At 40.4% G+C, this 25,883-nt stretch overlaps 1 protein-coding gene across 2 annotated transcripts; it reads right to left on the reverse strand.

Moving 5' to 3' along the window:
• Nucleotides 1–259: 259 nt before the first annotated feature.
• xxylt1 (xyloside xylosyltransferase 1) lies at nt 260–25,883 on the reverse strand. 2 transcript variants are annotated; one of them, XM_080472827.1, is made up of 6 exons: nt 25,743–25,883; nt 23,744–24,013; nt 23,375–23,554; nt 20,514–20,661; nt 13,872–14,004; nt 612–1,912 (listed from the first exon to the last, which is right to left on the reverse strand). In XM_080472827.1, the coding sequence occupies exons 2-6, from the start codon at nt 23,909–23,911 to the stop codon at nt 1,516–1,518; spliced, it is 1,026 nt and encodes a 341-aa protein (XP_080328953.1). In that variant the 5' UTR covers nt 23,912–24,013; nt 25,743–25,883; the 3' UTR covers nt 612–1,515. The 2 variants fall into 2 exon arrangements, with proteins under 2 accessions (XP_080328952.1, XP_080328953.1); XM_080472826.1 differs by having other exon boundaries at nt 260–1,912; nt 23,375–24,013.

Genomic DNA, 25,883 nt, shown 5'->3' on the forward strand with positions numbered 1-25,883 from the left:
TCACCAGTTTGAGGTGTGGCTTCAGAAACCGGCATGCTTTTTTCTGAAAGAAGCAGAAAAAGCCTCGACTTGCTTCAAGGCGAGTTCAAGGGAAGCTTATTGATTTGGAATAATGTCGAGTGCAGTCTTCTGGCCTTTGAGTCCACTATGGCGCCTGGCTCGCGATTGTTTTGCTCTCCCCGTGTGTGGGTCCAAGTGTGCGTGTGCATCACTTCAGAACATTTTCTGACTGATGAATATTGAGTGTTGACATTTCTTTAAATCCGAGTGTCAGTTCAGTAGGCGCAGCAGGAAAACTCAAAAGTAGGTCAGCATCTGCAGTCACGCTTTTGACCACATCACTGCCTCTCAAACGTGTTTGACCTTGTCTGAACCGCCAATGCAGGGCACCAACAGCAGCTATCAGAGGCCTTGATTAACCGTTATTTCTCCAGCACACCTCCCCTTAAAACCCCTTCACAGTCTGAATGTGATTGATTTGTTTTTTTCTCCCTCGACCTCCAACCTGTGAGCCTGAAAGAAACTGGGAAAGTGCATTGTGCTGTACGCCCACGTGGCTCGTGAAAACAGTTTTCTCTTGGTAAATAAACCCCTCTGGTTTTTCTTTTTTTGAAACACTCAACTAGGACATAAATGACAACAGATTTGCCCCCACGTGGTGTGGTGCTGCAGATAGATAAGGTGCAGCAGGGTAATCCCGGGGTAGAAAGAATGAGATGGAGGAGAAAGCAAAGAGGCAGGTTGGAGTTTGAAAATAAGTGCATGTCTTGTTGTCAGTTCATTGGTTTGTCGACATCTAATAGATTATGCTCAAACAGTGATTTCAATTATTTGTGAAATGCTGATTTAAACGAAGTTTGAATTAATTCTTATAAGTAGGACTTTCTTTTTTTTCAGAATCTCATCAAACACCAACTTTATTATTGAAAATGATCTATACATTCCCACAGTAAAAACCTTTTCGCCAGTGATATTGACAATTAAAGATGCATCCCGCTGCGTTTTCACCAACATTAGCTCCTTCATTTACTTCAATAAGGGCAATAGTGACACTGTGGCAATGACTGAGTCATTGACAAAAGTTTCAACTTGTACTCCAGCTTCACCCAGTTCAACCAAATCCATGCATTGGCATGTAAATAACCTTTTCCGTGTACCACAATGCTCACAAAAAAAGTAGTTTGTGACCTTTTGGAGTGTTTTGAACAGTGGTACGCATTAAAATTATTAGATCTGTTATTCCAGCTACATAGATCACATACAATCTCATTTTCTTAGTACCTGATGATACGACCCCACAGAGTTCGCTCCATGTACAGACATGGCACACCTTCAACTTATACAACATGTGTTGCATGAGATGACCCCTTGACCAGCAGGGGGCAGGGTTTGTGACTGTGGTAAAATACAATCAACTGCCATAAAAACACAATAGTGATCCTCAATGAGCTGACAAACAATTTCCTTTCACTACATTGCAGATGTCACAGCCTCCTTTTCAGTTCGAGTCTGAACTCAGTCATCTGGTATTGGGGAATTACAGTTCCCGTGGTAGATATAAATGGGTCCTTCGCAACGATAATACAACTGAAACACATCTCCGTATCCATGGTCTCTCCACCAGGTGCACAGCTGCCGGTTCCAGCCACAGGCCAGAGAATAAAACAACTCTGGATGCTCCATGCCGATCATGGTGAAGAAGTCCTGGTCGCCCAGGTGGCCTCTGAAGCGATACTGGTCGGCTAGTTTGGCCACATTGCTGGGTTCCAACAGCTGGTTGTAGAGAGCCGAAGCCCTCATCGCACCCAGGTCCAATAACATCACCCCACTGTTGAATCCTGGGAGACCCTCGGGTGCAGGTTCTCCAACCCTGGTCTTTGGGTTCTCCTTACGATACTGCCAGAACGTGTGTCTGAGGATTGAAGAAAAGAGATCTTAGAACATAAAGACACAGTCCCATGTATTACAAATGCCGCGACAGATTTTTGAGACATCCTCGAGCTGCCAGAGAGGCATAACAGAGGTGGGATAACAACACCAAGCCCCCGAACCTTCTGCTGTACCACTGATCCTAATTAACGTGCAACATTTGGGAAGCGCTATGGAGCAAAAACACCGATAGAAGTTGACGGTCTATAGGTCAAAGCTTGGCGTACTGCACAAGAGGTGCTAGTAGGATGATGAATAAACCTTACTTTCAATGGTGATGGTTAGTATACCAGCTGCTGCACCTCCACATGATTCAGGCTTGGTGATGCAGCAGACAATTGCAGAGGTTAACCATTTTCTTTAAACATTCAAATGAATAAACATCAAAACTTTTAAAACTGATGTCCAATTAGGAAATCGAATGATGACAGCAGCACCGAAGCAACACAGTCATAGTCAGAAATGTATCGAATCATGCAAGTATTCTTTAATCTGAAACCACACAATGCCCAGGAAGGTGAGGAATTTCTTTGAGTGGCTTTAAAACAACACAAAACAACATCATAGCAGAGATTTTCAGAAGACTTTTCCAAAGACAGAATTCCCTTTGAACAGCTGAGAACTTGTACTCCTACAGTGAAATGACATTGTGCAGCTGTATATAAAGCAAATAGATAGAAATGGGACATTTGCTGAATAGACAGTGTTGTGGGACTGTTACGACCCCAAAGCCTATTTTAGGACACGGGAGACAAGGGCATGAGTTTTAAAACATTTAGTTTATTTTCTTAAATTTCTTTTTACGAGAGCCTCGTCCACCTGTCCAAAAAAGACAAACAAACAGGGAACAGGGAAAAGTTTAACTGAAAGAGGGGCGTGACTGTTCGGCCAAACGAAAAAAACAGGTGCGGCAATGGCCCAACCCTGTACAGGGCCATCGAACCAGTACCGCCACTGGGCTAAGAAAGAAAGCACAAACCCAGATTAGACCCAGACAAGATCCAGACTAGACCCAGAAGGAAAAATTAGAAGCGAAAACAGTACGGCCGGTACAGCCACGCCAAACAGACCTAACCTCGGCCAGCCAGCCGGCTACCAGGAAGCTTGGAGCTGTAACCGCACACCGAGAGCCAGAGCCCAGGGGAGCGCGAAGCCCAGCCGAGTTATAGGTGGACCCGGGTGCGCTCACCGCCGCACATAGTTCCAAACTATTACAGATAATTGACTTACAAAACTAACGGGGCCAAATGCCCGTAAGAGGAGCAGAAAAGAAAGGGGGAGGGACCCCCGGTGACGTAACAGGGACGAGTGGAGACACGGAAAGAGAGCTGGTCTAGGAGTGGCAGGACATGTTGCAGTGCCAGAGCTTTGTGGCAAGGCAGCACCCTCTCCTGCCAAGATACCCAAATAAGTGGCTAAAAGGGTTCATACAGCGCCGCTCAACAAACCTTTGTAGGCTAAGATTTGTGTGTGAACGGTGAGTTCACACACAAACAACTCACACTTTTTGGTGCACTGAAAATCACATATTTTTGTTTCCTCTATTGGCCACTCATTATCATGGAAAAAAGCAGCAGACACATAATCAGGAGTGAATTATGTTCTGTCGATTGCTGTATTCAGATCATTATGAGGTGATGATGTCCTATGAACTGGACCATTTGCTATAGTCCTGACAGCGTCCAGCAGCGAGACACGTGTAAAAGGCTGTTACAGAAAAGCACGAGGCTGAACTCGACTGCACTATAACAGCCTGAAATGCTCTTCTACGGACTGCCAAGGCTCTGGTGTAGTCCTTGTTTTACCAGCAGAAAACACGAGTCTGACAGGGACCTGTCACCGGCTCTCCGTCCGGTTCTAGTGACTGTGATCAGTTCAGTCTTTTCAATTATGCTTGATGCTGCAAGCAAAATATTTTATTTAAGGCCAAACTTCGCTCTTCTGACACACAGTTTAAAGAGAGCATTCAACCTTTTAAGTTAAGTCTGAACTTATTTAGTGAATTTCATTTGAAACACAGAAGAGAAAAAGAATGAAAAAATACATAAACACACAAAACCATAAAAAGTATCCCCAGAAAAGTTTATTTTTTTGTTCCTTAATAATAGCTATGGTTTTGCTACAACCAATATCAAGTGTTTGAATTATTCTAAATGATATTTGGTTGTTTGTTGACATTAGGTGTCTCACAAACAAAACCTCGAGATTATCCCAAACTCATTAATATTAAAAGTAAAGAAATAGATTTTATGGATCAACATCCTCGACCGTTTAATTCCTAAAAGTTATCATTTTAACGAACAGCAGCATAAAACATTTCTGGCTCACTTATTTAACAGCCAGCATATCTATTGGAATGTATTTTACGCAACAGAACAATTCAGATTAAATAAGTCCTGCTTCTACCCCCAACAATGTGATATTATTGTCCAGAGATAAATTACTGTATGATACCACAACGTTTCGGTTATTTTTTTCCTTATTATATAGGAGGTGTCTTTCAGGGGCTGCATGTCAGGAATCAAAATGTGACTGACCACGTGAAACACGGTGAATATTTTAATATACAGTATGTGTAACAATGTGTGCAAATATGTTTGGCGGCACTTTCGTATTAAAACTTAATAAAATCCCTCCGCTGGTGCCAATGACCATCCCGGAATGACGGCGGCTGCAGCCGGCAATGGTAGTTAGTGACACTCGGACCATTTGGTTTCCTGGAGCTGCTGTGACACAGTTCTGCCTAAAAACACAATGCAGCCCCAATTATGACCTTGCAAGATCTCCTTCCACCGAACGTTGTTGAAGGTAAACATTGTGAATATTCACAATGGCAAACTATAGGACAAGAACAACAAAAATGAAGAGAAGAGGGACCCTTTCACATCCGCTAAAACTCCATTACAGTGAGACGAGTGTCTGTGATTTAACTTGGTGCAATCCTGCTGCAGACAGTAAATCTGATTTTTCTAGCACTGACCGTTCACTCTCTGACCTAATGGTGTATGGAAAAAAACAAGGAAAAATATATACAACTTACATTTTTTTTTTCCAGTGTTTTTTTTTTTTTTTTTGCTGTAGTTTGTATTTTTACAAAATCTATAGAGACATTTTTGTTTTCCACTGCTGTACTAGTACTATTTTTGCTTTCCTCTTTGAGGAAGTACAAAATGCTCTTTTCCATACCCTGACAGCTGGTGCAAAGCTGTTTTATTTTTTCTAGACACGAGCATGAATGGGAATGTACACTTGCATGCTTGTGTACACGTACACACCCCTGCACATTCACACAGGCGCAGCTCACCCCACAACTGAGATTATTCTTAGCGCTGGTTAAAGCGGAGGGGGACGTACTGCTGATTAAATATTAATGAATAATTATATTTAAAAAGACAGAAGAGTGGAAGAGCCCTTGCTAAGTAAAAATTACAGCAGTGCTCTTGACCTCTGCGCTGTCTGCTCTCTTGGTGCAGATAAATGCATGTGGGAAAGTTGAGCAGAATAATCACGCTTCTGTGTCTTTCGCCCTCTCTCTATCGCTCACACTCCGTCACGCCGTCATGTCATTACTGACCCATATTCCCAGCTGTATTTTGTCACAGTTGCAAACAGTCTGATGGTTTGGTGGCTGTGGGAAAATAGCACATACAGTAGAAGTCGGTTTTACCTAAAGATACAGACATGTGGCTCTATGTGACTTTCAAAGGAGCTAAAAAAGAATGTGAAAATGAACTCTGGAAGTCTTGTTTTAGCATTTAATCAACAATACTGAGATTGAAGTTATTTCCCCCGTGTATTACAAAAGGTCCACAAAAGCCAAAGATGAAATAGACGAGGGATCAATTAACAATGGACAAGCAACATGGCACAAATTACCCTCTTGACTCCTTTGTTTACCTGAACACCTCTGTATGTCGTCACCATATTTCTGCATTGAGAATCAGGGACTTATTACTTTGAAAGCAGAAGGGGGAGGAGAGGAGAAAACAACATTTCACATTATTATAGATGATCTTGGCTTCACAGTTCAGAGATGCAGCAAAATATTTTAAGTGGACTGTACTGTACTGTATTCATGACAGCAGTGACAATTGTGTCTCTCTTGGCAGGAGAGTGAAACTCTTCTCTTGTGCCTTTTTCTAAACTAGATTATTTAAGTCTTTTTTTTCCCAGTGTATGTTTGGCTCACTATAATCTCAGGGCAATCTCTTTCACGTTCAAAGTCGGTGTGTAATTAAATTACCATTAGAAAGAAAAGAACTGCTTGACTCTGAAAATATTGATCAACTACATTGACTTGAATTGACAAGATTACAGAATTTCTCAGCGTTTTGTTTTCTGCACTATTAGAGGAGATCCAAAGGGTGCAGGAGACAACCCAGGTAAAATAAGGTTATTGCACTGAGCTTGTATGGATGTGAAACACAGTACAGACGGGAACGTTTTACCACCACTACACACCTCGGTAATGCAAATTCAAGCAAATTCAATCTCATCTCGACTTTCAGATTCCTTTAATACAAAAACTAAGGATGGGCAAGTTTTCATACTGTTGTCAGATTAACTCATCAACATTTACTTTATTGTATGGGTTTTTTTTTTGTAAACACCTGCTGCTCATTGGTTCTCGATACACACAGGAGGCATTGAGACACATGAGGGTGTGATGTTGATTATTACTGGCTTGGATCAGCATTATTTTGCACCTCAACCAATAGGAGTGTCTTGTGTTGTATTGATCCAAATATTAGTCCACAACACATAACTAAACTGCTGTTTTTAGCATTTAATTACCATAACAGGACATGGGCGTGTACTTATAGACATACAGGTGTAGCCAACATCCAGCATGTTCCTCTCGTTCTTCCAGCTTATTTGTTTTAATTGTTGTTGGCATTAAACTTTTGTTTATAATGCCTATGTTTAGAATAAAAATGCACAATAGGCAATTTTTTTTTTTTTTAAATCATTATTGAATTATGCCAGAAAACAGTGCAATGTATAAATAGTTTGTCATTATTGGCTATAGTACTCACACGTACTGTATTAAATACATCACTCTGGTTGGTACAATTCATTCTGTAAATTCAATGTATACTTCATGCCCATTGGGTCATTGGTAGTTAGTTGGTAGAGTGGTAGTTATTTTCTTCCATTTCATTGTTGGTGCGCATTAGAAAACAGACTCAGGCAAACTACAGACGAACGTTTGGAGCGAGGCTCACACTTCTATCCTCGCCTTCCTTCGGTTTTCTCTGCCAGCTCGAGTGTCTCTCACTTGAGAAATAATGAAAAGCATTAGCAGGTGAGAAGGACATTCTGTGCTGCTATTTCATCTGAACGTGTGCTCTCACTTTGTTCAACGGAAGAAACAGGCTGCTCTCTGAAAGCTGGGCATGACACTGCGACAGGGACTTCTGGTTCTGGGCTCGTTAAATGCCTGGTCCCTTTCGTTATTGGCAGTATAGCAAGGAACTGTCGCGACACCGAAAGAAAAGGACGGGAGACTGTCAAATAAGGAAGCTTAAATATGTTGCTGTTGGAAACAAATAGATCAAACTTGCATATCACCGGTATTGAGGCTTCGAAGCCAACAGATGAGCATTTACCTGGGAGTACTGCTCAGCTCTGTGGCCTCGCAGCGATACGTCCGTCGTTTACTTCTGAGCTCAGGACTTTTGTGTGTCGAGTTTGCTTGTTCTCCTTGTGCGCTTTATTAGTAACTTTAAATTTCTTGTGTGGGAAAATGCGTGCTTAGCCTTGTGAAAGACAACATAATTGCATGCTAATAAGAAAGTGCATTGTGAAGAAGTATTTGATTACAAATCTACTCGTTACCTCCCCCTCACAACTCGCCCCTGATGTGAATACTGAAGCACCCCATGTATTCTATGACCCTTCATAATGTTCTACTCATCTCTCATCCTTACGGTCTGAGCACGCCCCCAAATTTGTTTTGTTTCTTTTGTTTTCAATGCATTTTTCATCTTACAATAACCATTCAATAAAAATCAATCTTATTGCAAAATCGGTGAATACGTGAGCCGTGTCACGCACTGGAAAGTCAACAAAAAAACAACAAGACAGTGATTTCCTCCGGCAGCCATTGTAAGCATTTGTGGCTCTGCAGCCGTGACACTTGTGTAAGCGGGGAAGAGATGTGGAGTGTTTTTTTCCCCCCAATAATGAACTTTTCAGTGGCAGGATGTGCTCTGAATGTGAGGCTGGTGGGAGGATGTGTTCTCCTGCATAATGCTCTGTCCATTAGTATCAAAACAGAGTGGGAGCTGAGACCTCTCTATTCAACACAGGAAAACACTCCAACAGAGGACGTATACAGCAACTTGCTCATAGCAAGCTGGAAAAGAAATCAAAACATTACAATGTCCTACAGTACTCTGGCGAGGAAGGACGCTTGCAATTATTACAAAGTGTTAACGGATCTTTTGCTCATCGGTTCTCTCCAGCTGAATTATCTTGCAAATGAAATAAAATGATACAAAATTAAATGCTCAGATGTTTCCAGACAACACTGGCCATGAGTTGGCACTGATATCCAAGATTCAGTATAAAGTAGGATATTGTGGATTGTTGGTTACATTCTATGCCGACAGCAATATCCTTCAGATCCCCAGTGACGTAAAAACCAGAGTGCTGTCAACGCTCTTTAATTTCCTTTTAACAAGGAAGAGCACAAGAAAAAAAAAACACTGCAGGCCCTGGAATGTGCTTTAAACTCTGACATTGAATATATGCCAGTAGAGAGAGACGTCCTTCATACTACGATAAGACGACAGCATGCCCACACACATGTTCACACACACACACACACACACTCCTGCCGGTCTACAAAGACAGAGAGCCGGTTATGACAGTTTGTGTGAAGATCTAAACCCGTGAAGCTGTGCGTGTATAAGAGGAAGAATCTACTGCTATAGGAACAAAATCACAAGGGAATTCACACGCTCAATAATCCACTGATAAGGTAGCAAGGCAGAGCTATGGAGCAGTTTGGAGATGCTAAATACAACGGGAACCGAGCAGTAAAACTGCAACTCTACGATTTACAAAGCTTGAATCTCACACTGAATGCTGCCAAAGACAAATCATTACGGTCTGAAACAAACACTCCCCTTCACTGACTAGTTAACCCTTCAGAGGGCACACACTGAAATCATTCTAAATCTGATTTTATTCTTGGGTGCAGTTGAAGCATATTACAGGACTTTACTTTAGTTTTGTAAAATCTGAACTGAAGAATATGTCAACATGCCATATACATGCATTTTATGTGAAGTAGCTCAGTTTCCCACAGACTGAGATTGTGGTTCACATGTCTAACATTGAAGAAGCATGGCATACGTAGCAGGACACCACTGAGAATACTGCTCATGATACAAAAAACTGCTTATGATACAATAAACTCAATGCTCCATTTTATGGACTAATGAAAACAAATATTTTTTTTATGTGAATAACACATTACATATGGCATAAAAATATCAACCTATACTAACATAAATACATCAGCCCTACATTGAAGTATATGGGGCTCATCAGTTCATGCCGTTACCTCGACTAGACGTGACCTGAGGAAGCCACTTGGCCAAGGAGTGAAAGTGTCTGAGACATATAACCAATATAACCAAGTCCCTCTGACCTAATTCAATCACTTTGACGTAACTCCGACCTGGACAAATGTCAGTATGTGTAGACAATACTAGACATACTCCTGATCATACACTCCCACAAGCACTGAAATTATTGCTGTCAAATGGGGGTCAACCAGTCATCAAATCCAGAAGCATAGATGATCAATAAAGACATGAAAAATTATAATTTTGAGTGGTGAAAAATTAAGCACGTCTGTCAATTCTTGCCACCGTATCAGATTCTTTGTACCTAAAAAGATTCAGATAATTTCTCCAACACACAGGAAATCCAATGAAGTTCTTAATAATTTTGTGAAGTTTTGTTTTTTGTAACTTCTCATTATAATCAAACACTCTGATTCACTGTATCAAGACCCCAGAGGAAACCTCCTGCCAGCATGATTACAGCAGTGAGCAGCTGCTCCTCAAAAAACCTCCCATCAGACTGCCGCACGCACGCACGCACGCACGCACGCACGCACGCACGTCCTGTTTTGATGCCGTGCCTGAGTGGAAAACAGTCAAGTAGTCTAAACGGACCAGGCGTGTTTGTTTTACTATCTTGGAGAGAGGCGGAAAAATCAGCTGAGGAACAAAGAGCTTGGAAGTGAGAGCCGCTTGTTTATGTGTGTGCAAACTCACATGACTCGCAAATAACACACACAGATTTGGTTCCATCAAGATGAGATCAAGCTGATTAATAACACGCTGCACACCTTACAACAGGTTCACAACCGGTGAAATCTTTCTTATTTAGAAATTCGATGACCATCAATAAGCAAGTCAGTGTGAGAAGTAGTAAACCATAGAATATTCAACTGGCTTTTGAACTATGTGACAAAGATCTACATCCCCAACCTGCCAAGGCAGAGATTACAATAATACAGCCTATTTCCATCATACATAGGAGAGCAACAAAATAAAGAACATTTTGCTGAAATCATGGGAGAAGAACCGAATGAAGTCATTTCATGAATGAAATGAAACCAGGTACGATTCTGGGCACAGACGGGTATCCGTCCACAAGGCATCAAGCTTTTAGACTATAAACAACAGTACCGCTCAACTGTGTTAATCATGAGCTGAAAAATGGGAAAGCGCCTCAATCATGAAAGGAGGCAGGTATCTCGATCATCCCAAAATGAGGTAAAGATAAAAGCAATGCAGCTCATACACACAAATATCAGTTCTGAATGTAGACTATGAAATAATTGCCTCATTCAGGTCTAATGGATTGGAATTCATTGTGCCTGAACTGGTAGATCTAAATCAAACAGACTTTGAATTAAATAGAAAGGCAAGTGGTGAACCATAATGCATCAGAAAACATTAGTGCAATGTTTACAGTGGGTTGGAAGTGTCTATATACTTCTATATACTTGCTGGGTTTGGCTTTAGAGACAGCTTCATTAATTGTTTTACAGTGTTGTCCTTCTCTCCAACAGCCCGGATTAGGGTTAATGGACTCCTGTCCCAAACGAGACAGAAGCGACCGCAGTTGTAACCGTACCCAAAAACAATTTCATGAGTAGAACAGGTGGATTTCAAGGTTCATCTGCAACAGTAGAAAAGCTTGAATACAGTCAAAGATAGATAGATAAAAAAAAATAAAAATGAGAGGGTGTGGGAGCTTTTCCAAGCCTAAAAGATTATAAACATGAAAGAGATTTGACAATAGTATAATCCCCTTACAATCCAGCCGGTTTTGTGTATTGTACAATGCCTTCAAACAGTGGATTAGGAGATGAATCACTTCTGTCTTTTCATTCACTTTAAATGGAGAATTTCAGAGTGAAGAGACAATTTCAGACACAATTGTATTGAAAAAGAACGACTTCTTTAGATGAGGAAAATGAACAAAACAAAAAGACAATTACATTTTTTTTTGCAAGAATAAATGGAAGTATACAGCAACGAAAAGTCACCAAAAATCCAAACAATAACCATCAGAAACACAAATATCAGAGGAGACCTGGATGGAAATATGCGAGACTCAAGAAAGCGCCATAAACTCACGATCCTCAAGAAAATTTGACTGGAAGATCGCAGTGAAAACTTTTGATCGCTCTTAAAATAATAGCACTCTGGTCCTAGGTTTCTGTTTGAGAGCATTTAGAACCTCTGTGGCTAATTGTTCCCATGTATTTTGATCCTGTCCAAAAATCCACCCATACTACCGTCATGTTCTTTGTTTTTAAATTTCATATAAATCATGTAAGTTTGAAATATACTTTAAAAATAAGAAATAGACAAACAAATCAATTAAAATTAAAAAATAAAATTAAAAACTGCATGAGAAAACTACAATCAACAAATAACCTAAAAACAATATTGAGGTGTTGTGCCTGTTAGTTACCGACCAGCTAGATATAAGAAGTAACAAGCAGTCGCAGCAAAATGTTCATTAGTTTCAACAGTGAATGTTAATGTGACTGTTGCCGCTGTGTAAACTTATTTATGAACCATAACAATAAGTCATCCCGGTAAAAGCAGAAAAAAATACAGAAAGTCTGTATAACAGCTGGTGTCATAAGTGACAGAGAAAAGATGATTTGCATAACTGTCAACATGGGAAAAAAATGACAATTGAGATGCAAACTGATGAGAGCTCATTTCCATCCACAACTTACTAAATTATTTCCAGGCTGACAAAATAGTGATTTTGCACTTTATCTTAAGCCACAGAGAACATTTGTCCCTGCTCAACGAAATACATCAATCTTAGAAATGACAGCACATAATAACCAATGTACAAAAGCTTTACCATGTTTACTAAACTTATAAACAGTCATCCCTGTTAACACATTACTCTTAAGTAATGCCTGAAAAGAATCTGAGCTATTATGTGCTGGTTTGAATAGCTTGTGGAACTGTTCTGCTCAGTTATGAAGATGTGATCTGCCGAGGATAGAAACTTGTCTTTAATTTGTTTGTGAGCTTTTAAATGACAGGAGAACATTTTCATTCAACAAGTTTATTGGACCGATGTCTAGTTTGAATGGAGGAGGAGTGAGTGGGACGGCCATTCAGAGAAGATTGTGAGGGTTTATTCAGACTAGTGGCAGGTAGAGAGATGAACCGTTTGTATGTTTACTCCGGGAAAATTGGAGAACAAAACATTTCTTCACAGGAGACTGATTTTTGTTTGGGTTCTTCCGAATGCTCAATTATTTATCTAGCAAGATGGACTGGGGGGAAAAGAGAAAAAAAAAAAAAAAGCATTAATGAGAACGTCACATTATGCTGCTATTGTTGAACAATCCGACTGTGACTCTGGGACATTTTCTTTAATTTGCATCTTTACTGCGCTGAATGTTGTGCTTTCAGTTTAAAGGAGGACCGAGCAACTTGTGGTTTGGTATGTTCATTCATGCATGTTGGGGTGGATTTCCTTACCAAATGACAACAGTTGCTTTATCTTTTTATTTTAAGAAAAGCACACAGTTGAACTTAAATGTTCAGGTATTTGACTTCAATATCTCAGATTCACCTTTTAGTAATCATGAAAATCCTGTTTTGACACCCCCCACCCCCACCCCTTAGACAGCAACACAAAAAACAATTTCTGTTAAGTATTACAACTGAGGAAGGCAGACTTTCTGCTCACACTGCTGAGCTTCCTGTGATTCATAGACTTCTGATGTTCTTCTCACTTAGAAACTGTGATAGAAACCAACTGTGAATATGCAAGTGACGATCAAACCTAAACTCGAGCCGGGCTCACGGGAGTCAAGGAGATACAAGTAGTGAAGCCTATCGGAGGTGTATAGAATTATTTTCTTCGTAAGATTTGTAAAGAGGGAAAAAAAAATAATAATGCATTAATGCAGTGTTTGATTCTGAAGATTGCAAAATTACCTTCAGTTGCTTGATAGACGAGAAGGAATAGTTAATCAAATCACTGATGTAAAGCAGTGAAAATAAAGTCATTTGACAGCTATTTATTTCATGTCTAACCATCTTTTTATTGCATAATCTAAAACCTAAGTTTTACTGTTGGTTGGAAAAGATGAGAGTGCATTTTGTCTAAGAGTTAAAGCGATCCAGACTTTCCCCTTGATAGATACTAGTTTTTGACTCGGATTGAGCTACGAAACATACAACATGGAGAGGACACTTAAAGTCAAGAGCACTGGGGGGCAGGCCGAGAGCCTCACCGCTTCTTACTTACGTTTGACAAATGACAGAGAACTGTGGCAGCTTACATTCAAAGACTGAACACTGAGAATTTAGTTTTCTACTGATCAGGGAAATCTGCATGCTCAGCAGCTGATGTGTTGAATTCCCCACCTGTAGACTGGCTGCATCTCTCTGGCGATGCCAATGACCGCTCCGGGAGAAAATCCCTGAAACTCCTGAAAGAGATCCCTGATGTTGGTCCTGTATTTCAGGTCAAGGTCAAGCTGTACGATGCGAGTAAGGCCTGGAAGAGAAACACAATACCAACCAGTATTATTATTATTATTTTATATATGTTTTGTTTTGTTTTTTTAAAGCATGTAGGAGCACATTAAGATGTGTGCAACACCAAAATATTGTCAGCTGGTTCTCAAAGAACAAAATGCCTTGGTCCACTTTGTGCAACAGAACAAGAAATCGCAATTTAAAAAAAAAAAAAATCTAAATTTAAATGTTTTATAGATGAGAAAACCATGTTCTCCTTTTAAAATGTTTCCCAGAAATTCTCTGTGTTTCTGGGTCATCTGGACTCTGAGGATCAATTTCAGTCACCGCCACCACGTCATCCAGGCTGCATAATAACTTCTAGTGCAGGAGGGAAACAGTCCTTCCAAGAATATGTACTTAAAGGACAGCAAATCAGATTTAATAGCCTCTTGATAAATAAAACGATCGCACGGCAGCGCTGATTTCAATGCTTCATCACTGCGATGTTAATGATGACCCTGACGTAAACCTATCAGGAAAAACATTGAGGAAGTCACTGCTGCCACATGTGCCTACTAACATAGAGTGAACCATCCACTCAGTATTTTCTTGTTTGGGGATGAAGTCGTAACGACAGTAACCAGGAAATTCATCACTTCATTGTTTCAGCTTCCTATATTTTGCCGGTCGGCATGGTGACGAAAGGATGGGAAACACACGGCGACAGTGCAACCGTGGGCATGACATGACTGAGCAGATGAAAACACTGACTCGCCGTGTCAGCCTGTGACGTGCTGGAGATGACGGCCTCGAGTTCGCCTGCAGTATTTATGGGCTGGTTTGACATCAGCTGTGGACTGGTGGCGTTGACGGCGGAAGTACAGATAATGAGCCAAATTCTTTGGTCAAGTTGTCAGCCTGTTATATGCTGAGAGCATGGGGTTTTATTCATGCTCAACAGCATATTTCACATCTATTTATAGTTCATCAGTATTCTGGTTAAGATCAAGTCACTTTCAGATCACCTGTAGCCATGTACAATGTGCCTGGGGGGGAAAGAAATCCTGGAGAAGACACCCTAAACATTAAAATGCATCTTATCCATTTGTTCATCATCAATTCCTGCTGCACCTGGTTTTTCACGGCTTTTTCTTGAGGGTAAAGGTGAGAATAGGGATTTAATTCATCCAGTTCATCCAGTTTTGTAAAATAAGAAAAAGAACTGGATTGGCAATAGAAAAAAATAAACTCCAAGAAAAAGAAAGCTCCGCCGATGTTATGCTCCGCAGGATTGGCCATAAAAAGGAATAATTACATGATTTAACTATTCCAACCATTTCTATTTTTTCTTGTTCTTATCAATAAGAAGAAACACAAGACATTTTACAAGGCGGTGCAAAGCAATCCTGAATACAATTAATGCTGGGACTCTTCGGGTCTCTGTATAAATGAATGATACGTTGCTCATTGGTAAACAAATCAGCCACCTCATGCTGATGTTGGTGACGTGTCAGGCTCCACTATCATCTGACTTCAGGGGAAAAATGTTGAGTTTCCATATGAATCACTTGGTAAGATAATCAGAATTAAATCCGAATTAAAAAAAAAAGTCTTGCAGTTACATTCAACATGGACAGATACATTTACTTTCACTGTCAAAGATAATGGTGAACCTGCTGCTTGATAAAATGTTAAAACTGTTCAAAAGATACATTCTGTGTGAATAAAGCTCCAAATCTATGGTTTTCCTTGTTGTCATTTTACAGAGTAAACATATATTGCAGCTCCAGACCAATTTTACCTGGTACAAAGTGGGAAAACAGCCCTTTTGGTCATAAAGACTAATTTTTCAAGGTTGACAGCATCATTATTGTAGAGTTGGAATGTTTTCATGTTCACATGAATGGTGTGAGTAAGGGTCACTCCTTACACCATGTGACAGTGGTGACATCTACTTAAACTCAAGCAAAGTAGAAACGGAAAGCGCCTCATACTGTGACTGAAGTGCCAGACAATAAAGCACACTATTGCCACTCTAGGGGGAACATGCTTTAACATATTTACATTGGTAACAGGGAACATTGATTCCAAAGTAATATGGATTTCTGTGCTGTAATAACAAGGAAGCCGCCCATCATCATGCCTTCATGCACTGTGGCAACAGAGAGGGGATTAAAAAATCCCCTAAAAAAACAGTAATCTCTGCATAGTCAGCACTGTTTGTTTGCACTAATGTGGCTTAACTAGTGTGAACATAACAGGAAGAGACCATTCAGTTGTTACAACACGGTGATGAGCCGGGTTTGATGTTGGCCCAATGACTCACCACAAAGTCCTGTGACGGAGAAAGTGCTGCTGCTTTTATTTTTTTCCACCTCGGCACATTTTTATGTTAGCCCTAAGGATCGCGGAACAAACACTGCTGATTCAGTGATCTTTTTATTCCAGTTAAATTGAATTTCCGTGCAGTTTCAACATTGGGAAGGTTATTTCAGGTGCCAATTAAAAAAAAGAAAACGGTGCTGTTTTCACTGTTACCTGCCACAAACAAATGCCATGTTCTCTGTTGAGAATTATTTATTTATGTTTTAACATGCGTCCACCTCTTCTAAGAACAGAAAACCAGTTAATGGCACAAACACATCTCAAAGGTGGTCATTATTGTAACTTGAGTTGGAGCTGAGGTAAAATCTCAGTTAATCCTGAAACTACAACATTTCTGTCTTTTTTGTTTTCTTCTTATTTTTTGGAAGACTATAAGCTTTTTTTTTCTTTTTTTTAAGCATAGAAAAGCAATGACCACAAAACTATTTCATTATCACCAAAAGTGTTAAAGTTTAAAAAGAAACTAGAAGGAGTGAGACAGGTTCTGACATTATATTCAATTTAGAGATTTAATGGATCTTCACATGATCTTGATCTATACAATATCCCTGTACTGACGTGTGCAATGAATCATCATCCAAACACAAATTATCAGTTGCTGCATCATTTCATCTATTATTTCACATACAGACCAGTTGCACACGTCATTTAAGGGAAATAAGATCTTAAGCATCTTCATGTGTCAAGATCCTTTCAAGAGATGTATGTATTACACATAACCCAGAATCAGTTAATTGTAGGTAAGGTTAAATATTTCATTTGGTTTTTCCCCAATTGTTGAAATATATTAGCTTTACCTCAGTTCACCCGGGATTCATCTTCTAGCATCATGTAGAGACCTAAGATATATTTAATGATGTGAAACATCAGCTGAGTTGTAGGTCACACATGGAAAGTATGAAAATGAAAAGCATTTAGACAAACAAGTAGTAGCAGAGAGGCAGAAGGACTATACAAACTTAAATAAATACATGATTAAACAATAAAATGACTTGAAAACATCTATTTTGTATCCACATCTGTGGAAAAACAGAGAATGTCAGGGTAAAAGCTGACCTGAGCAAGGTTTATGTGTGCTGGCAGTTTACTGCAGGAATAATGTCATTAGGGTGGCTCAGATTAGATCAAACCTAAACTCGGCAACAACAACAAGACAATGACGACCTTGTTATTTAAAAAAATAATAATCACATTTTTCAGGGAGTAAGTGGGTCAACCTCATTAAGCCTTAATACATGTCTTGATGTGAGCACTTACCACCTATTTGTTGGGGCTTTTTGCCGTCATCACCATCATCATTCTCAAGAAAGCAGTTTTATTTTTCCACTTCAAATACAAACCTGACCTCATGAAGCTCAAAGGCATCAAAACATTGAATGTATACTCTTTGCAGCAATCTAAAGCATCTTTTTGTGAAAGAGCCGATTCATAAAACCCGAAGGAGGAAACACAGCCTCAACAATCATAGACATTAAATAGACATTTCATACAAAAGAAAAAGTAGAAAATTTCTGATCTGTTAATAAACAGCACAGTCTTTGTACCTGCTAAAAGCTGTTCAAAGGAATTATTACCAAACAGAGACAAATAAAGACAAAAAGAAAAAACATGGTACTGCAAACACTCTGATTGAGTGCCACAGTTCACCTACTACCTCACGTTGCTTCACACGTTAACTGTGTCACTTCCTCGATAGTTAGAAAATAGAGAGTGATGCTGTAAGAGGGAGTCAAGTCCCAGCATGTTGAGACCTCTAGAGGGGATACTAAACATGTAACACCTCTTGCAAAAATAGTGTTCCGTGGGAGCCTTATCCTTAATTGCAACAGCTTTTCCACTGTGCCATTTCTCATCCTCCAGGGCCAGATGGTATAAAAAAAAGAGACTTGTTGTTTAACCATGTATCAAAAACACATTTTTCCTTTCTCTCTAAAAACTTAAGTGTTAGAATTTTAGTACCAGGGTTTATTAAACACTGTTACACAAGTGACTAAATCATATTCACTCAAAACCCAATTATTAGCCAAACTTTTAAACACATTTATTTCTTCACCAAATGCACTTTTGCTCACGTTTCTGGAAAAGTACTTTTTTTTTTTACTTTCAGATTCTCTGTGATTCAAGAGTTATTTGTTGTGCTTTTGCGTCACATCCAGAAGAATTGCTTCTGTGGTGATACTTTACTCTGGGTCAGAGCAAGCCTCATTAAAATCCCCTGTGTACGGATTGTAAAAGACCCCCGTGAAGCAAGGGAGTTTTGATTTTGCATTTTCTTTTGAAAGCCAAATTGGGTCCTGGTGTATTGACATTTTGCAGCCGAATGTGCTGAATGTGCACCTCTGCAGGGCACGTGGATGGAACAACCTGCACAGTTTTATAAGCTTTTCTGTTTGACGCAGAGTCAAGAAATTAATGTGACATTTCTACAAATTATATCTTTTTTTTTTACATGTATATGGCAAAACTCAAGATAGAGGGACCGTTAACTCATAGGTGGCAATGTATTTTATCATCTTAGGGGGTCTGGCAATAAAATAAAAACTCAAACGAGTAAGAGCTGTAGAACAAAGGGGAAATAAAAAAAGCAGGCTTCACCCACAATTTAACCTCCTGTAAATGTTGATGAAACACTTCCCTTTTTAGGCAGTGAGCTATAGTTAACAATAAACCGACAGCAACATTACATTTGCTGAAACACAGCATTTCCCACTTCACAATTTAGAGAATGTCAAAAGTTTCCATCCCTCCCACTTGCAGCTGCTATTTTTACTCATGAACATCACTTCAGTTGTCACTGTGTCATTAATCATAAACGATGTTCCCCGTCTGCTGTGTGGCTCCCTTTAATGACAAAGCCATTTCAGAAAAAGGTTGATCAAAGCACGCGGCGGTGTGGAGAAAATACCACTGGTGTGGGTTTGTGCACTGCCCTTACAGGGGCCCCCCCACCTCTTTTAATACTGCCTCCGGCTGCCCTTTATCGATCAAAGGATTCTTTAAATAGAAATGTGTGACCACTCAGACACAAATGGGTGTCACATGTGGATGATCAATATGAGACGTGACCAAATTTGACCCCTGGGTTATAAAACCCTGAGAGACGAACACTCTCTACACGTGAATATGGGAATGAAAAACTCAGTATCAGTAGTATAATTTATATGAAACATGTATGTCGCATGTGACTTCTGAAGATAAAATGATTACCACAAGTTTGAAATCTCCCTTTTGGTTCTTGACCTTTAAAATTTCTTAAATTTTTTATAGATTGAATTTTCCTCCCTTTAATTTTTTGGACTGTGCAGTAGTGGGGTAGAGGCAAGAAAAACAGATTTGGGATTAGAAGTTTGTAGGTTTGAATCCCACTGCTTCCCTGGCTGCGACACTGTGGCAGCCCGCTGCTCCAATCACCTTTAATGTTAACTAAGAATAGGATGAGTTAAATAAAACGCGGTATGCTTTCTTCTTCTTCTTCGACATGCTATGCAGTGCTGTACACTGCACAGCCTCTCTGCATTGTGCAACACAAACATATCCACTTTCATATTTGTTTCCCTCTGGTTCAAACCTCAGACCTTAACGGTCTGATGAACCTGTGAAGTGACGCCCCATGACGCCGGCCCACAGAAGTGTACCAGCGCAGATCAGATCACCGCCAGCACAGGGGGCACGGATGTGGGCAGCAGTTACCAAACGCATCCCTCTCTCAGTGCTCTGCAGGCCATCTGCAGCATGCCACATGTATGTAAGATACACATACTGCGATTTCCAGCTGTACACCAGCTGAGCCAAGTAAGAGAGGCAAACGTCTCCAAAAAAAAAAAAAAAAAAAAAAAAAAAAAAAGGGGTCTGCCAGACCCCAAAGAAATACCACACTTTATTCTGTCTTAGGCTCCAACATGTGTATTTCCTTTACTCTGAAAAAATATGAAGAAGAGACCTTGTCCCTGCCAAAGGAAAAGTCACCATTTAAGAACTTACATTGCATAAAAAATAGATTGTTTTTCTGAATTCTTTTGATCGTGGAGTCCATCATGTAGGGAGGAAGGAAGGAAGGAAGGAAGGAAGGAAGGAAGGAAGGAAGGAAGGAAGGAAGGAAGGAAGGAAGGAAGGAAGGAAGGAAGGAAGGAAGGAAGGAAGGAAGGAATTGCAGGGTCTTACTTTGAGGCATAATGTGATGCATAGCTACAGACAGGAAGAAGATGGAGTCGCTGTAGTAAGCCCCAGAGCCTGCGCTGAAGTGCTTCTGCATGGCCTCCACGATTGGGAAGAGTTTCTGAGTGAGAGCAACCACGTCATGAAACAACACCTGCAGGTGGGACAAACAACAGTGGCAGTCAGACCGGGAACTCGCTCCACTGCGATTGGCATACTGAATGAAGATTTGGCATTTGTAATGTTATTCAAATTTTAAGGTGAAACATTTCATTTGGACAAGCTCAGGCATCACGTCAGCTTGGATGTCGACGTTTTTAAAATGCACACGCCAGGTGATTATTCAGGTTGATGCACTGAACTATATCTTAAAAGGAAACCATGGTTACCAAGTACAGCTTCAACACATTGAGAAATGTGAACAAAATGTAACAATATCGGTATTTAATGACCCGTTAGAGCAGCTGAGTAAGTTCGCTTTTCATTAAAGTGCTTTTTAAACATTTTCTGACGACAATGTTTCGTAAGACTGCCGTCACATTGTTCTCTGCCCGAATTTCCACTGAAATCAGCCTTGGTGTGTCCAGGTTTCCTTCCCCTCCACACTGCTTCTGCCAGCTGTAAATCCCATGACAGGCATGGCTGCGGTTTCTGCTCTGAAAAGTAGATATCTATGCAGATTACCCAGAGAGGATTTTGTTTTTAATAGAGTAAGCACTGATTATCATTAAACCTGTCCAGCAGGTGACAACATTATAAAATAGGTCTGAGACAAACATCAATGGGTTTAAATATATGTTTGAGATTTCAGCTAAAACCTGAAAAAAAATATGTCGGCGGTCTTATAAACTGACCAGAAGTGGCTCAACTGGCAAACATTTAATGACCTCCGAAAGATTAAAGTAAGCCTTGAGCCATTTGCCTTATTCAGGGCTGTTCTGGTGACTGTCGGCCATGTGACTTGATGGAACATAGATCACCGGGTAATAAATACAATTTCCAAACGCCACATAAATAATGCAAATAGTCTGGGACTATAATTCAAATAGTCTAAAGTAACATTATGTATTGTTTTAACTCTGAACATATCAAAAAAAAAATTATTTAGTGACCAAGTCCAAGGGTTTTAACTTTATGTTTTAATTTAGCAATACCATTCAAAAGAAGAAAGTCTACATTTGGAAAAAATAAAATTAAAAAAAGCACAGTGTAGTGAAAAGCAAAGCACAATATTTTCCTTCTCTTGTGCCTGAAGAACGCATCTTAAACAACTTTCATCTAAATCCCAAATGTCCATCCAATAATGCATCAAACACTGTTTTTGCGTTTTGTATCGGCCCTACATAGGACAAGAACAAATCCCAAATGGCACTGGGCCTTTTCTGTGGATTATGGGAAGACATCAAAGTTGAAACAGAAAATCCACGAGCACAGGGAGATCGTGCAAACTACTCGATAGCACTAAACACAAAGATCAAACTACAATGTGCTGTTAGAAGGATGATCAGCAGTAGTTGGCGCTGCACTGTGACACGGCATCACAAACGTCAAAGTCATTGAATTCAACATCGTGACGAGAAACCAGAATTATTGCATAACTGCTTTTTTTTCCCCCTGATGCTTTTCAATAATTAAAAAGAACGGGCATCAAAGTCAGCAGGCAAGGATGTCAACCTCTGCATTGACACAGCCTCCGGGGAGTCTCCTGTCCCATCTGTAACAGTGGCAGGACTCTGGGTGTGTCTCTGAATGACTGTGCACATTGGTAGAATCAGCGGCTGCGCCTCTGCCACTGGTGGCAGAACACTGATTTATGATTCATGATGTCAAAATAAGACGTTGAAAAGCACTAAAATGGAGTGACACTAACTAAAACAGTGAGCGCACAGCTTGCATGCGCAAATCTGCAGACTGTGCATTCAAATTTGATTCTAAAAAGCACTTCATCTTAGACTATTTTTAGTTCAAGCTTGTCACAATAAATTTACATTAATGCTTCAGTCAAACTGTAAATATTGCAACAAAGCAAGGGACAGATGTGTTTTTCTACGACCTGTTGAAAGTAACCAGGGGATTCGAGGTGGTTAAGGAGCAGGGACAACAATGCATTTGAGGTGATAAACTACAAAACATATTTTTAGTGTGAAACAAAAACAATAGCACAATTTCTTTGTCAATGTACATTTTGGTCACACATGTACTGAACCATATTTACTTCAAGTGAGAAATCCCGGACCACAAAGGATCTGAGTGGAGAGCCTACCTGGTACTACAGACTCTCTGTACACTTCAGCTGTGCTGTGTGATTACAGAGAATCTAATTAAAAGGAAACCACCGAACATGTAGGCTCCAAAACTGCCACGCTAAGTAAACCTCACATCAACACAAAGCAGCAGGATCAACCTAAACTAATAGAATCTGAAAACATCCACACCAGATGTTTCACGTGATTGGACATTCTTGAGAAGAAAAAAAAAAAACATGTTTAACTGAGGAATGTTTGGAGCGAGATAAAAAAATTTTTTTAAAAATCCAAACAAGTTTCTGTTCTGTGTTGTGCGAGGCATACAAAAGAGGACAAACAGGGCAGGACATTGCATGCAACAGAAAAAGCAAGAGCGAGGGGCTTAAGCCTCTTTTCTGGCAGGAAGTTCACAGTATGAGGCAGGGATCTCCCAGCGAGTCACAGCTCAGTTTTGTAGACCAACACCGCCCCCGTGAGGTTTAAACAGCACTTAGCAGCTTGACCTGTTTGTTAGGTACTAACTTTATTTCTTCCATTCTTCAAATTGAGTCACTGTCTGGCACTTGCAAAGCATCTCGATGAGTTAAGTTAATATGCAAACACGTTTTTGTGGGTTCCTACCTCATATTTAAATGTTGCGTCTTGGAGGAATTCCTTCAGCATCCCCTCGCCCAGCTCCTGGCTGGCCTGGTCACTGACAAAATGGAGAACCAACACCTCCCCTTCATGGAAGCGTCCATGTTTCACCATTGACAGCATCGCCACTCTGAACTTGTCCTGCAGGCTGCGGCTCTTGTCCACCTTGGTAAACATCATGAGTGCATGGAAGTGCTGGTCATCAACCTGTCTGTCCCTCTTCCTGGATTTAAAGTCCTGGCTATCCATTTCCAGATCTGACTCCTCCCCTCCTTGCTCCTCAGAACCAGCCGGGTGCGAGAGCCTGGTGTCCACTGTAAGATCTGCATCGTTTCTGTTGGTGTTGTGGCTCACCTGAGTCTGTTTGATCCTCTTTGTGGTGCTGGAGAAGTTCTGCTTCTCGGAGCCAAAGTAATAAAAAGCCACCACAGCAAGCGCGGCAGCCAGGAGGACCACAAACTGATAGGACCTGAATGTGCTGATCCTCCCCATGATTCTGACTACCAGTCTTAGGAAGGCCATTTTATTGCAGGTATCATTGGAATGGGCGCGCAAAGAGGAAAGTGTTCACCATCGTGTGCCCTCCTCTTCAATGGTCATTGCTCAAAAACTGCTATTAAGTTCCTGCAAGAGAATAAAATGTAATCAGTTAAAGATAAAGATAAGGAGAAGTTGACAAAATAGATCAACAGTCAGAATTTCAAATATTGAGAGGTAGCATATTTTCTATACTAATGACCAAGAACCCATTATGCAGAGTTCATTCAACTTTGTCAGTCATTAAGAATTTTACTTAAATGCATTTTCAATTGCATGTAAATTACTTTTAAGATTTTATGACATTTCAAACAATCATTCTAAACACAAGCACACCACAATCAGCCGCCCCTCTACATCAGCTGGCGAGACCAACATAGTTGCCCTGATATCAAACAATAATGAAACAGCCAACAACAAAAGTAAAACAAAGACGGTAACAAGATGGTGTTCTGATAATAACCTGGACATCAAAAACCCAAAGAAAATGATACTCGAGTTCAGAAGATTGAAGCATCAATGCTGTTCTCTGCACACAAAGCCAGCAGAGGCTCAAATTTCTCGATGTCCACGTCTCAGCCGAGTTCATCTGGACCACAAACAAACCCCAGGAGACGAAGAGGACACAGCTGTGAGTGTGCATGCTCAAGTCACTGAAACACGCTCGTCTCCCTCCTCTCCTGATGATTAACTTATTCCCAGAGCACAGACTGAGTTTGGGAAGAGGACATTTGTGTCCTCTGCTCCCTCTGTCTGGAACACTTGTCAAAAATCACTGAAATCACAGGAGTTTATCACCATGAATGACTTTACAACTCCTGTTAGACTTTTTAACAACCACATGTGGAGTGTTAGCTGCTATATTATATAGTGCCATCATGGTGTTTGTTTCAGTGGTTTGACCACGTGTGTTGTGGTCTTCTCTGCTATACTATGACTCTTTCCCTCCTCAGCATCCTTGTTTCCTCCAGCCCTCTCATCTTCATCTTACACTCTCCCATCCTTCATCGGAATATGTAACATAACACATCCACAAGACGCTGGGACTTTCTCTTTTTGTTTCTCCATCGATAATCCTTTGAGATTATTTGACCTGAAGCAACGTTTCTGGTAAAAAAAAAACAAAAAACTGATAAAATAAAAATATAATTAATCTAAGAAAATGGATGGAAAATAACAACCCAAATAATCTCTCCTCATATATTTAGTTATTAGTGATTTTGTCAGATACCCATATATGGTTTCTACAAGGTTCAAATGATATTAGGAATTGTCAAAGGAACCAAAATAACAATGTTATCGTATTTAAATATCATTTCAGAATAGAAAAGGCTTTAACAATCTGTCTCTATGGTGTTATAACATCACAGTTAAGTGAATTAGTTACTTTCCATCATTGTCATTTATGTTTTGATATATTCAGAGTTAAAGTTACAACTTCACTAAGCATCCCTGTCGGTGCTCAGAGGATAGAAGTAGAAGTCCACCCACTTCCACGCGTCATGTCAGGATCATGTCTATTCGCTTTGACAACTTGCTCGGGTATTGAACTTTCCTGAATGTTCCACATGCACTGCATCGCAATTGGTAAACAATTACTATTACAAGCAGTTTCCAAGCATAAAATAAGTAAAACGAGGTGAATAGCAATGCACTGATGTGCTGTCATGCCATCGAGGCTGCTAAAGTTAGCAAGCAGCGACTTTGCGCCCATATTTAAGAGGCTCAGCCGCTCGCGCACAACATGAGAAGAACCCGCGCGGAGAACCGACAACAGGCTCGGGAGGTTGAAATACCCGGGTGTAGGTGTGCATACCTCTGTCTGTCCAAACCCAGCATGGCGCCTGCGTAGTGCTGTATTTGGAGGAGAAAAACAACCTGACACATAAGCTGCAGCAGTCGGAAGCTAACAGCCTTAGCAACAGGACCCTGGGACGCGGCGTGGCCACGCCCACTC

Source organism: Lipophrys pholis (genome assembly GCF_963383615.2).
Source record: "Lipophrys pholis genome assembly, chromosome: 10".
Classification (NCBI taxonomy): domain Eukaryota; kingdom Metazoa; phylum Chordata; class Actinopteri; order Blenniiformes; family Blenniidae; genus Lipophrys; species Lipophrys pholis.

Bases quoted from the DNA above. Each gene is read 5' to 3' on its own strand.
- xxylt1 (XM_080472826.1), bottom strand. From the start codon at position 23,911: ATGGCCTTCCTAAGACTGGTAGTCAGAATCATGGGGAGGATCAGCACA. The intron at 20,662-23,374 runs GTAGGAACCCAC...TCCCACCTGCAG, and splicing joins ACGCAACATTTAAATATGAG to GTGTTGTTTCATGACGTGGT. The intron at 1,913-13,871 runs GTGGGGAATTCA...TTCAATCCTCAG, and splicing joins GAGATGCAGCCAGTCTACAG to ACACACGTTCTGGCAGTATC.